This window comes from Periophthalmus magnuspinnatus, chromosome 3 (assembly GCF_009829125.3).
Source record: "Periophthalmus magnuspinnatus isolate fPerMag1 chromosome 3, fPerMag1.2.pri, whole genome shotgun sequence".
Classification (NCBI taxonomy): domain Eukaryota; kingdom Metazoa; phylum Chordata; class Actinopteri; order Gobiiformes; family Gobiidae; genus Periophthalmus; species Periophthalmus magnuspinnatus.
Window position 1 is genome coordinate 20,569,074 of NC_047128.1, and position 12,470 is coordinate 20,581,543.

Consider the following 12,470-nt stretch of genomic DNA (forward strand, 5'->3'; position numbering starts at 1 on the left):
ATTACAGTAATCTATACGACTGGTGATAAAAGCATGCATCAGCGTCTCTGTGTTGGCCCGAGAGAGAATGGGACGGACTCTGGCTATGTTTTTCAAATGGTAAAAACCAATTTTTGTGATGTTTTTAATGTGTGGAATAAAAGTCAGCTCAGAGTCAAAAATAACGCCCAGGTTTCTTACTTGTGATGATGGATTAAAAGACTGTGACTGTAATTTGGGTAAAAGTTTCTCTCTCTGGGCCTCAGGACCGATGATTAAAACCTCAGTTTTGTCCTGGTTAAGCTGGAGGAAGTTTTCTGCCATCCAGGATTTGATGTCTAAAATACAGTTAAAAAGAGCATCCACTGGGCTGGTGTCATCAGGAGACATGGAGATGTAAAGCTGTGTATCATCTGCATAGCTGTGGAAGCTGATTCCATGTCTCCTGATGACATCACCAAGAGGGAGCATGTACAGGTTAAAAAGTATAGGACCTAAAATGGAACCCTGGGGCACACCACATGTGATTTTATGAACCTGAGAGGAGTAGGTGTCTAAGCTTACCATAAATGTTCTGTCTGTGAGGTAGGAAGTAAACCATTTGTGTACAGTACCAGAGAGGCCGACCAGGTGTTTGAGTCTGTTTAAAAGAATAGTGTGGTCTACTGTATCAAAGGCAGCACTTAGATCCAGTAGAACCAACACTGTCACCTGTTTAGAATCATAATTTAGTCTAAAATCATTTAAAATCTTTGTCAAGGCTGTCTCTGTACTGTGGTTTACTCTAAAACCAGACTGACATTCTTCAAGAATGTTCTGTGTGTTTAAAAAATAATTAAGCTGGGTAAAAACAAGTTTTTCTAAAATTTTGCTTAAAAATGGTAAGTTAGACACTGGTCTGTAATTGTTAAAATCATTAAAATCTAAATTGCTCTTCTTCAGCAGGGGCCTCACCACTGCAGCTTTAAAGGCAGTGGGAAAGACCCCTGTCTGAAGAGAGTAGTTCATCATGTTTAAAAGCTCGTCTCTAAAAGATTCATAAAATGACTTGAAGAACCGTGTTGGAATGGGGTCAGCAAGACAACGAGAAAACTTCATCAAGCCTCTCAGCATTAACCAGGACAAAGCTGTCCAGTGTTTCCTCTGGTAAAGACAAACAATCAGTTGTCTTTTTATACAGACAAGTAGATGGACAAATACTCTTTCATTTGGTGCTATTCAGAATTCATTTTTTCTTAAAATCACTTACATGGTGGTATTTGAACACAGAATATATTCTTCAAACTGCACTCTAAAGGTAGTGCTCCAACTAACAATTATTTCAGTAGTGACTTTGATTTGTCAACTTTTCAAATTATTATTTTTATTAATATATTGTAACTCTCAAAACTATTACATATCTCTGTGTATCTGACCCAAGCTACACTCACAATACTACTACTTTCTAGAGCCATAGAAATGACACTGCTGTGCTGTACTGAGGGCACCTACTGCCAGCTCAGTCCTTGTTATCTTGGCCTCAAAGTGAAAGTGAATTAGTGATTTCACTGTTATTTGACCATGGGGCCAATAGTAGTAAAATTGTGATATTTCTCCTTTCAATACTGCTAAGACTAAAATCTGAAATAGTGATAGTGCATTTAGTATGTCAGAGGCCCTCTGTATTGGACCTATCAGCTGTGTTACCTTAAAGGTGTACTATGTAACTTTTCTGGTGAATCTTCATGGAGACAAGCATTAGGCCAAGTTACAAGTCAGATCTATGGTGAAGGGACCCAGCTCTTAGTAAGAACATATAGAGGCCACATCCTGCTGGCCTCTATATGTATTTGTTTTTTGTCATACTCTGACTCTGCTGCTGACGTGTGTGGAAAGTGCTCGGAAGGAGGAGGTGCTCTTGTGTTTGTAGTGTATTGGTCATGTCAGGGAGTGTTTGTTTGATTCGGAGCACACAATGGCTTTGTCACAGAATCTCCTGTCCTTAATCTCTTATATTCTGGGCAAATAGTGTCTCTGGGTGGTACACTGGGAGCAGGATGTGGTTAGGGCTGGTGCTGGCTCAGAAGGCGCCATGTGAGGTGACAGATCAGAGAAGATCCTGTCTTACTGTGTGCTGTGACCAACAAACATACATGAGGCTGCAATATATATCTTTAACAGTTCATTAGGCACTGTGCTCTCTGTAGGAGGATCTGCCATCTACCTTAGCACACCATGTCACCACTTAACCCAGTCTGTTGTTGCAATAGACTATCTGCATCTGTTTCAATAATAATAACATAACAACTGCTATATTACATTTTTGTGAAAAATATAATACAAAAGGCTTTACCAACAAGCTTTACCATTGCCTAGTACTGAACCAGCATTAAACTAGGACTAGACTAGTAGGTCGGAATCTGGACTATCCCAGCATAAAACTAGGACTAAACCAGAACTAACTCAGAATTAAACAAGGGTCATAGCAGGTCTAAACAAGGACTAAACCACTAAAGAGAACAACAGTGGTTCAGTGGTTAGAGTGTTAGTCCCCCAACCTGAAGGTCAGAGGATCGAGTCCTGCTCAGACCAAGTTCTGTCGTTGTGTCCTTAGGCAAGACACTTCACCCACATTGCCTAGTATGAAAGTAGTGTGCTACACTACTACAATAGTAGCTTACCATCACCAAGTGTGGAAGTGAATGAATAATGACTATAGTGTAGTGCTTTGACAAGCCTGTAAAGTGCATTACAAATGTAAGCCATTAAAAGAATATCTTTATATTTACAAGATGGGCCATGAGCTGGATAAAATTTGATTATCAGAAGATCAAGTAAACCTCACTGGACTCGTGATCCAAATAGTATTCATGTACGGGACTATTTGAGCTATCCTCTAGAATGAAGCTGTAATGCGTTGGTACATCTCTGACTATAACTGTACTCATGTTTTTGTAAAAGCAAAAGTTCAATGAAGCCCATGACGCAGCAACATCCTCCTGTGCATCATCCATGCCTCATGCTAAAACAAATACCTTCATATTTTACTATAACTTTCATTGAATTTGAGTATATTTCTTGAGAATATTAATTATTCAATTTGTTTTAGTTTCAGAATAGTTTTCAAATTAAGGAATTCATCAATCAAACAGCATATTTATTTTTCCGATTTCAAGTTTAGTAAATTGTTTCCTTGTTCTAAGTGCAATAGAAACAATGCTATTCAAACATATCTTGAAAAAAAATTATATATATTTTTAAAGAATTTAAACTTGTTCAAGCTAAATAAAACAATGAACACAAAACTCATTTAAATCATTTTAAATGAGTTTAAACAATTAAAAAAGCTTTAAGAAACTGCACCCACTTTTTTCATGTAATTAAGTGTCTTGCTCCAGTAGATATATTGTAAGAGCATCTCTTGAGACCATTGTGTGTTTTCTGCATCTATTATGAACTGTTATATTGTTATCATCTACAAACCAGGACGTAAGGCTGAGACACTGTTTGCAGGCTAGTTGTTGTTAGTATTACAGTAATATCTCTGGCTACTAAAAGTTGAGAAAAGTGCTTATAAACTCATCACAGTGATTAGGATGCTAGTAATCTATGAAAAGTGAGGAATGCATTTTAGATTTTTGTTTTTTAAGACAGTAAAATCAGTTACAATGCTTATGTAAATTTTCAACAAACAATCTGAAGCATTATTTCACAAAAAAGAGTTTATTTAAAAAAAGGTTGCTATTTCCCCCGTAGAGCTCGGGTGAAAGGTCGCAAGTTGGTGGAGTTGTTGGTGATGGGCAATGGGTGACCCAGCACCGGGCAAAAGGTCTTCAGGCAGGCGCAGGCTTCAATGTGGGTGTAAGTGTAGGGGATCACAGAGTAGTCTGGACAGAGCAGCGCCACCTTTCTTATGGTTGTGGTCACTTCACGGCAGCACGAGCAGGAGTGCTGTAGCGAATGCGTCTTTAAAGAGTAACTGTAAAAAACGTGAGGAGAGACAAAAGTGAGGGGAGTGTTCAGGGAAGTTTAAAACTGTATTATTCAGTGGAGGAATCAAACTACTCAATTTTGTCATTAGAGTGAAAGTATAGATATAGGGACTCTAAAAGACTAAAGTACTTAAGTACAAGCAACTGACTTGTTTTTTGGTCAACAGTCAGTTGCTTGTATCCATGGAGCTGATATTGCTTTGCTTAGCCAAGTTAAATGCCACACTGTAATATTCTAACTTTTTTTAAATTTTCATTGTGGTATCTGAATCAGTACTGAGCATTGAGTCTATTCCTTAGTATCAAAATCATGTTTGATAGTGAAAAGAGGGATGTAATGATGTATGAGCTACCAGGACACAAGAGGGCTAGAGGAAGATGATGAAGAGGATGGAGAGGAGCTTACTAGGTAAAGGTTCCACAGAACCCGGTGCAGGATGTCATGTTGATAGGCGTCCTAGACTTACAGCCCTTAAACTCCAGAATCATACTGGAGGTGGACACTGTGCATGGGTGAGCCTGAGGGACACCTGGAAAGACACATCCAAACCTCAGCAAGAACACTCAATACTTCATGTGTCCTCTCTAGGTGAACCAAAATTTGTATATAACTAACCATTTTAGTTAGATTATAAGAATTTATAATCTAACTAAAATTATTAACTAATGAGACAACAGCAAAAAGTAGAAGTTAGTGAGTGAGTTAGCTGAAGATTTAGTATTTTTTATCTGTAAAACAGCAAATTCAGATCATGATTCACAAGTCTGTCTTTATATAAATACATTGTTTCCTAGTACTTTTTCCTGCATACAATCTGCTGTTTTTGCCTGTACAGTTGTAGTTTGGGTCAGCTACATAGAGATAGATAATAGTTTTGAGAATTTGAAAGTTTCATAAAAGTTTTGATTTGTTCAATAAAGAAATATGCATATGTTTGAGATGTAAACAGCATATTGATTTAATAACAGTGAGACAATATTTCAAATGCAATAATCTTTGCTTAAAAACATGACATAAGCTACAGTATTTTTTAAAGACAGTATTACTTACACACTCGGCAGCATCCATCAGAGGCAACAGTTTCAGTTCCCTAGAGAGAGAGAGAGAGAGAGAGGGAGATTAGAAATATAGTCAAATATCTGAGAACTTCATAGGTTTCAACTTCTTGTTATATGCAACATATTGAGGACTTTTTCCCATTAAAAGATATAATATTCTGTTTTAAATTGTTCATCGCTATGACAACAGTCATCATTTTTCATCATGCTGAAACTCAGGGATTACAGAGCAGCAACATGGATCTGAACCAGGATTGTAAAAGAAACCCCCACATATAATAATCAATACTAAATATACGAAATAGTAAATAATAAAATCACATAAATATGACAACAATGGATCTTTCCTAAAGAAACTACTGAAAGACCACATGATAATTGTAAAAAAAAACTTTTTTTTTTTTTAATGTTGAAAATTACATTATAAAGTCTAGTTTTAAGTTTTAAGTATGTTAAGTACTACGTCTTTTCCTTAGTATCGAAATCAAACATGAAATGTTAGTAATGTGACTACTCTTGACTGTTTTGGAGCCCTGTGCATAGTCTGCAAACATCCTGATTTCCCCTTTATAACAGTTTCTGAGCTCAGACATATCTGACATTGTTTCCTTTCCATAAAACATAATTCACTCATCAGTTTAAACGTGGTAAGACTGACACACTGGTGGCTCATTGTTAGCTTTTTTAACTCCTAAAATATTATCTGAACAGCTTTTGAAATATTTACTTAAACTACTGATAAACTAGGACATGTAAAAAAACAATATTTGTTTTTCTGATAGACTTCCCAAAACTTTGAACTTGAACTCTTAATATTTGACCATGTCTATTGGAAAAACAAATGGAAAATTTACTTTTGGAACCAGAGAAAACTTTGACATGGGTGGGGCTGGCTCCATTATATCATAAACAACTTGTCAATCATGTCCAATGTTTTTGTAACTAACTAACTATTTTGCTTTCACAGTTGTGTTTAAATGGGTGTTGAATTACCGGGATGCAGTCCTCAGGGTCAAAGGGCGGGCACACGGTCTTGGCCTCCATGGTCAGGAACTGGTTTCCGATGCGGACGCACTCAAACTTCACACAGGGATTACCGTCCGGGCTCCACACCTCTCCAGGCTGAGCACAGACACATATGAGTGACTAGGAACGATGCCATTTGCTCTACCATTACACTACATCACATTATGGATATGCTATTCTCTCTCTAGAGTTTTGAATAATTATGTACATAAACTGTTGAAGCATTTTTATTTCTTTAAAATGTTGTCACATGAAAGTGTCCAATCTTAAAGTACATTTGACAATACACTTGATTAATACATTTTTCCAATTATTACTTGGTTTGCTGGGACTTTGGCCATTGTAAACATTATGTTTGTTGGGTAACATACCTCTACGCATGTCATATCTGATGCCCGTGTCCAACTAGGAAGTAAATTTATAACCTTCACCAAAACCACAAACCACAAAAGACTAGGCAAGGTTTTTTCGTAAAATAGATCTAATAATGTTAACAATGTTTTAGAGAAATTAGTAGTCTAACCTGTCATATACCCATTAATGAATTATACCAGAAATATAATCAATGATACCAGAAATTAAGTGCTAAATTTTCCAATATTGTACTTTTCAAAGTAAAGCTAAGCAAATTGAGATTTTAGAGGTAGTCCTCAGTATTTAGAGCCATGTTAGCCATCTCAGACCTTAGGAACTGGCATCCTCCTGGTGAACAGAGTTAGGAATGGCCAATAAATTTCAGTTTTATACAACAGTATAAATGGAACAGGAGATCGCTACAGGAACAGTTCCTGAAGTTATAAATACCAATGATGCCAAATGAGGAATATGTCAGCTTTAAAATCTCATTCATGTAAAACTTAATGGGGACATATTTTCCAAATTTTATGGGCTTTCAACCATGTTATAACAATGTTCTCTCATGAGTAGTCATGTGTGTTTAAAATGTTGTGTAGCCGTTTTTCAACAATAAAAATGTCAATGACAATCTGTTCCTTGCTACAGTGAAATGTAACTACGAAGAGTTTGGAACAAGAAGTCAATGGACCCGGTTCTATTACTAAGTTGTTTTACATCATATTGTGGTTTACAATGGTTTACATTTTTGAAAATGTAAAATAATGATCTAAGTGTGTTATAGTTTAATATTAAATACTGTGAGATCGACCTGTAGAGTGTGGGTGACATTTGCCAGTGTGACAAAGCAGCTGCACTGGACACACCTCCCGCAGCACTGCCCGGGGACCAACTGGTACTCGTAGCCCTGCACACACAAAACACAATTCAGTCATTTGGAATAACAATAAAATTAAATCATATTACCCCCTATCTCTCCCCAGTGAAATGTGGGCCATAAATAAGTGGGAAGAGGGACAGGGCTGTGCAGGACAACCATAAGAGGAACAGGTGGGTCACCCTAATTGAATGTGAACCAGAGGTGGGTAGAGAAGCCACAAATTGTCCTCAAGAAAGAGTACAAAGCTGTTACAGTAAATAGGTATTGGATAAACTAGTACTCAAGTAAAAGTATTTACTTTATTATTAAATTAATATTTTTGTTAAAGGATTTATGAACTTTTACTTGTAATTGAGTAAAATCTTAGGAACTAATTGTAATTGTTAGTTACATTTAAAATCAGGAGTATATGAGTACTGTCTCAATACATGGTTTTCTCACTGCTGTATCTGCTGATATGATTGGACGGAGCTCTGACAATATGCAGATTGCGGTTTAAAACAACTTCAACTTTAACTTCAATTCTTTTTTTCAACTTTATATTGTTTAATTAAGTTTTGTACCAAATATGGATGCAAAATTAGGAGAAATTATTATGCTAAAAATAACTAGCACTTTGAGTATTTTTCATGTGTACTTTTACTTTGTCCATTTTGGCAGCAGTACTTATATTTGTAATTGAGTCAATTTTTAGTCATGTAACTGTACTTTTACTTACAGAGGTCTTCCCACCACTGGTAGGATGCCCTGGAGGAGCTGGTGTGGTACTCACCGGAGAGCAGTGCGTGTCACAGGGCAATGGGTGGCAGTCCAGCAGGTGCAAGAAGCTTTTAGGGTCCCTCTTCTCGCTGCAAACACACCTCTCGCAGGGGCTTCTTGGGACCACCTCTCCAACCTTCAAAACACAAAACTTACAACTCACTCTTTAAGATACAGACACAGGGGTAAAAATACTCACTATAACAACATAATAGCTCGTGAATGTGTTTAAAATGTGTTCATATGAGCAATATCAAAGACCTCCGGGGTACAGGGGTATGTGGAATGATCTAAATGTTGTTGGTACAGGATAGAACAGGGGGAGCCATTCTGTTTCTGAGGGGTTGGGGGCAGATGTGTGCTGACCTGATACTCGTGGTTGTTGAATACACACACTTCTTTAGGCACTGCAAAAGAATTGGATGGTCAGTGTTTTTTATACAGTTTAAAGATGCACCATGTATTTTTTCTGATGGGGAGCAGTCAACTGTTTGTCTCCCCTGTCTCCATTTCACTGGTGTTTCTTAGCTATAAAAACACCTGTAATTGAATAAATGGAAGATAGATAAGTTATGCTATAGTGATGCTATACAGTAACCATGGAGACATGTGGCAGTTCCCCACCAGAAAAGTTACATAGTGCACCTTTAAGATATGAAAGAAAGCATGAAGAGGCACTTACCACAGACGTATTTGTCACAGCACACACCCACTGTTGTGTTTAAGGTCGTTCCAGGAGGACAGAAAGGAATCTTCTCGGTGCACAGGGACTTGTCACACTCTAATTGGAGAAATAGCACACCAGAGATCAGTTGTCATACTTCAAAGACACTGTCTGGCCTTGGATGTAAAAGAGCAGGCATTTTTTTAACTGTTTAAACCTTCATTTAATTTAGACCCGTTTTAGTCCTTGTTACATTATGGTTGCTAGGTAACAGTTATAGAATTACTTTTACATATGTCATATCTGCTGCCATATATAATAATGTTACCTGTGTTTTGATGAAATGAGTAGTCTAACCTGACATAGGCATTTTAACATTTATGATAAACGTGATGTGTGACTTACCACATCTGTGTCTAGGGCAGCAGTCCACAATGTCAGTCACCAGCACCTGCCCGTGGTGCTCACAGAAGAGCGGGTGCGGAGGGGGACACGGCTTCGGCAGACACACTACGTGAAGAGTGTCTTCATCACAGCGACACAGCTCACAGCCCTCTGTCCATGTAGCATTGGCCTGTCAAACCAGTAGAATTATTCACCAGACACAGATATATCCTAATATATTGGTACAACTTTATAGGTAATAACTACGCCTTGATTACCTTAATAAAGCATGAATAAACGCTTAATTTAAAATGAACACATTTTTATTTATTTAAAGAGGGTGTATTTCACTTCTATGGAGTATTAACTGCTAACACATAACATATTTAGATTACTTTTTGTCTTTTATTGTTTTAAAAATGCTAAATTCACCGAGGTATTAACATGTTTTATAAATTTCACTTTCATTTTTGACACTGCGAGTCAAAAGTCACTCCCCCTTCAGAGCACTATTACATTACAAAAAGTGGTTAATGAAACCACTGCACATTGCATCAGATTTGAAAAGTGTAGTGTACAGTTTTGTATCATGCTTTTATACATTTATGGAGAATTGTAATCCAAGAGCAATGGATGACTTAGGGTTGTGGGCGAAGAATTAGACAAGCTAACTGTAAGTAGGGTTTGGATAAGGCCTGGGACAGATCGCTAAATTACTCAAACATGCATTGACGAAATATAAAACCACTTCAGGCATGTTTTTCATTAACACATTATAACATGGTAGAAAGCTCCAAAAAGTCGATTTAGTATAATACCCTCTCTTTAAGAATGATTCAGGTTTAGGAACTACGGTAATCAAGGGGTTAGGACTTAGGAGTTAGGGTTAGGATATAACTTAAATAATTACTAAGCATGAATTATTCTCCAAGGAGCTGTACCTGATTTTTACTGTGTTAAAAATGTGAAAAACAGAAGTAGTTTATTTTAAAAGGTGTGCAACTTTAAGAGTGGAGTTTTACTGTCACGGTAACGCTAACAACAACTAGCATGCTAATACACACTTCCTGATTTGTATTATTACTGACCTCAAGAGCGGCTTATACAATATATCTGTACTGGGGCAAAATTTTACTCAAATACACAGGAAACATTTGGATACAGGGTCTTTAACTATTTGTTTTTTATTAATTAAGTATTTGTTCATGCTTTATTATAGTTGTTTAAGTGTAGTTTTTTGGGTTTTGTTTTTTTTCATAATGTGTTACCATTATATCTAAAATAAAAGAAATGAACATACTTTTGCCCATTTTCCATTTGGTAGTCGGCAGATTTCTGTTTATAATAATAAAAAAAAACAAGAATATAAAATCGGCAAGTACTGTGACTGGTACACTTGAAAGTCAAGTAGAGTGGGGCTCACCACAGCTGGGCACACACTCGTTGGAGAAAGATGACAGCAGCGTGGTACCATTAGGACAGTAGCAGCCCTCCATCCTCTGGTTTAATAGCATTGGTGTGAAGTCATTTGAGGTGTAGATAAACTTGAGATTAAACCTGTAACACATATATACTGAGTAAACTTGTATTTTGTGCCAAGGAGTATGCATTTTAGTGAAAATGGCGGTCAATATATTTACTTGGCCGGTAACAAGTCTTGTGGGCTGAACTTTGTATAAGAGGGGTGGGCCTGTACTGCTAACCGCAAGGTGGTTTCAAATAGTGCTGAATAGATACTCAAACATACATGGATGGCATATAAAACCTCTTCGAGCATGTTTTTGAGGAGGAGACAAAGTTATAACATGGTAAAAAGCTCAACTTTTTTTCCTTGTGTTTCCCGAACAATCCAAAATTAGATTACTCAAATCTGATGTTACTGTTTGAGTCACATTTCTAAAATCCAATAACTCCAGAAATCAGATAATAATCAGATTTTGGTGTGCGTATAAACATAACCAGCATATAAACATATCAAGTGAAAGAAGAGAGGAGGGTACTTTACCAAGAGTCACAGGTGTGTTCCACCAGAGGACCACAGGCAACATACACTTTGGGACTGGGACAGTGGTAATCTACATTCACAGAAGACATGGTGAGATAATATGATATTAAGCACAAAGAAGGTAAAAATATCTGCATTTTGACTGCTGAAGTGATTTTTTTTCTAAAGGATTCTGACCTGCCCGACAACTCAATGCAAACTGTAGATTGCATCCACATTCTAAAATTGCAAGCGGTTATAATTTCAGAAGGTAGGTATGAGTCTATCTCTATCGAGCTCTATGGGAGGTTTGCTGTTTTTGAAAGAAATATTTCCACAAATATTGTCCCTTATTATTGTCTGAGATTGGCCTCACAAACTAGCCATATAAATCTTGTGGCTTGAAGTCATTTCAACTGACAACAATCACATATTTTAAGTTGAATAATGGCACCAGTGTCCACTTATTTGTGCTGACCAAGACAACGTCAGTTTTTGTGGATAGGCCCAGAGATATTATCCATAAACCAAGTCAAAACATCTTCTGACCTGTCCTCAAGCTCAATTTTAAACTATATGTATTCTACAATGTTGTGATGTCTCATGAACTCCTATTGTGGCTGTGCTGTTACACATGTAGTATAGTGACAGTTTTCTGACAGTGATTACAGTAGTGCAGAGGTGAGTGCGTACCACAGAGCCCATGAGTGGCACTTCTCCAGTCGATGCACACTCCGACCTCAGCACAGGAAGCGGCGTACTGCTGTATGCTCAGACAGGCCACGTGAGGGTCATCTGCAGTACACACGTGCAACTGGCAGGCGGTAAAAAAGGCATGGTAGTCCAACACACCGTGGCACTGCTGGAACACTCTGAGGACAACAGAAGAAAAGAACAACTGTCATAATAAAACAGAATACCAGTACAAGACTTGTATAAACATAGTTATAAAACTGCTTATTCATTTTGTTCATGCTTAGTAATTATGAAAAAATTCATAGTTAAAAAAAAAAAAAGTTGTTCCTTTTAATATTTAATAAAAATATCCCAAACTAATAGATCAATTACAATAGAAGTGGAATCATTAGTCTGTTTGCAAATTACAATATGTGTCAGAAATAAAAAATGTGAATGTCTTTCCACAATAAAGCTGATAAACCTAATGCGTATAAGATAAAGTCTATCATTACTCGTGAGGGAAATGCATTCTTCAACCAGTGGTACTGGGAGAACCTGTCAGGAGCAGCACTGGAGGATTACCAATTGTACATGCTTTGGGTTGACAAAAGGTTAATTTGTTGTTTAATATATTTTATGATATTTTTAAGCTTGATATGTTAGAAAAGCTGGGGGATGCCATTCTGGCTTTATCAGTATAAGTTGCCCCTTTTCTAGAAATAAAAAAAAAAA

At 37.0% G+C, this 12,470-nt stretch overlaps 1 protein-coding gene across 1 annotated transcript in view; it reads right to left on the reverse strand.

Annotated features, from left to right (window-relative positions):
• Positions 1–3,327: 3,327 nt before the first annotated feature.
• LOC117388152 (mucin-5AC-like) overlaps positions 3,328–12,470 on the reverse strand; it is a 29,343-nt gene continuing 20,200 nt past the window's right edge. The window contains exons 35-47 of the mRNA XM_033985629.2: positions 11,754–11,932; positions 11,082–11,151; positions 10,500–10,633; positions 10,377–10,411; positions 9,098–9,266; positions 8,711–8,809; positions 8,395–8,435; positions 8,042–8,164; positions 7,201–7,296; positions 6,003–6,131; positions 5,002–5,041; positions 4,357–4,480; positions 3,328–3,937 (exon numbers count right to left, since the gene is read on the reverse strand). Coding sequence (XP_033841520.1) covers positions 3,700–3,937; positions 4,357–4,480; positions 5,002–5,041; positions 6,003–6,131; positions 7,201–7,296; positions 8,042–8,164; positions 8,395–8,435; positions 8,711–8,809; positions 9,098–9,266; positions 10,377–10,411; positions 10,500–10,633; positions 11,082–11,151; positions 11,754–11,932 — 1,477 coding nt within the window. The 3' untranslated portion in view covers positions 3,328–3,699. The remainder of the gene's footprint in view (positions 3,938–4,356; positions 4,481–5,001; positions 5,042–6,002; positions 6,132–7,200; positions 7,297–8,041; positions 8,165–8,394; positions 8,436–8,710; positions 8,810–9,097; positions 9,267–10,376; positions 10,412–10,499; positions 10,634–11,081; positions 11,152–11,753; positions 11,933–12,470) is intronic.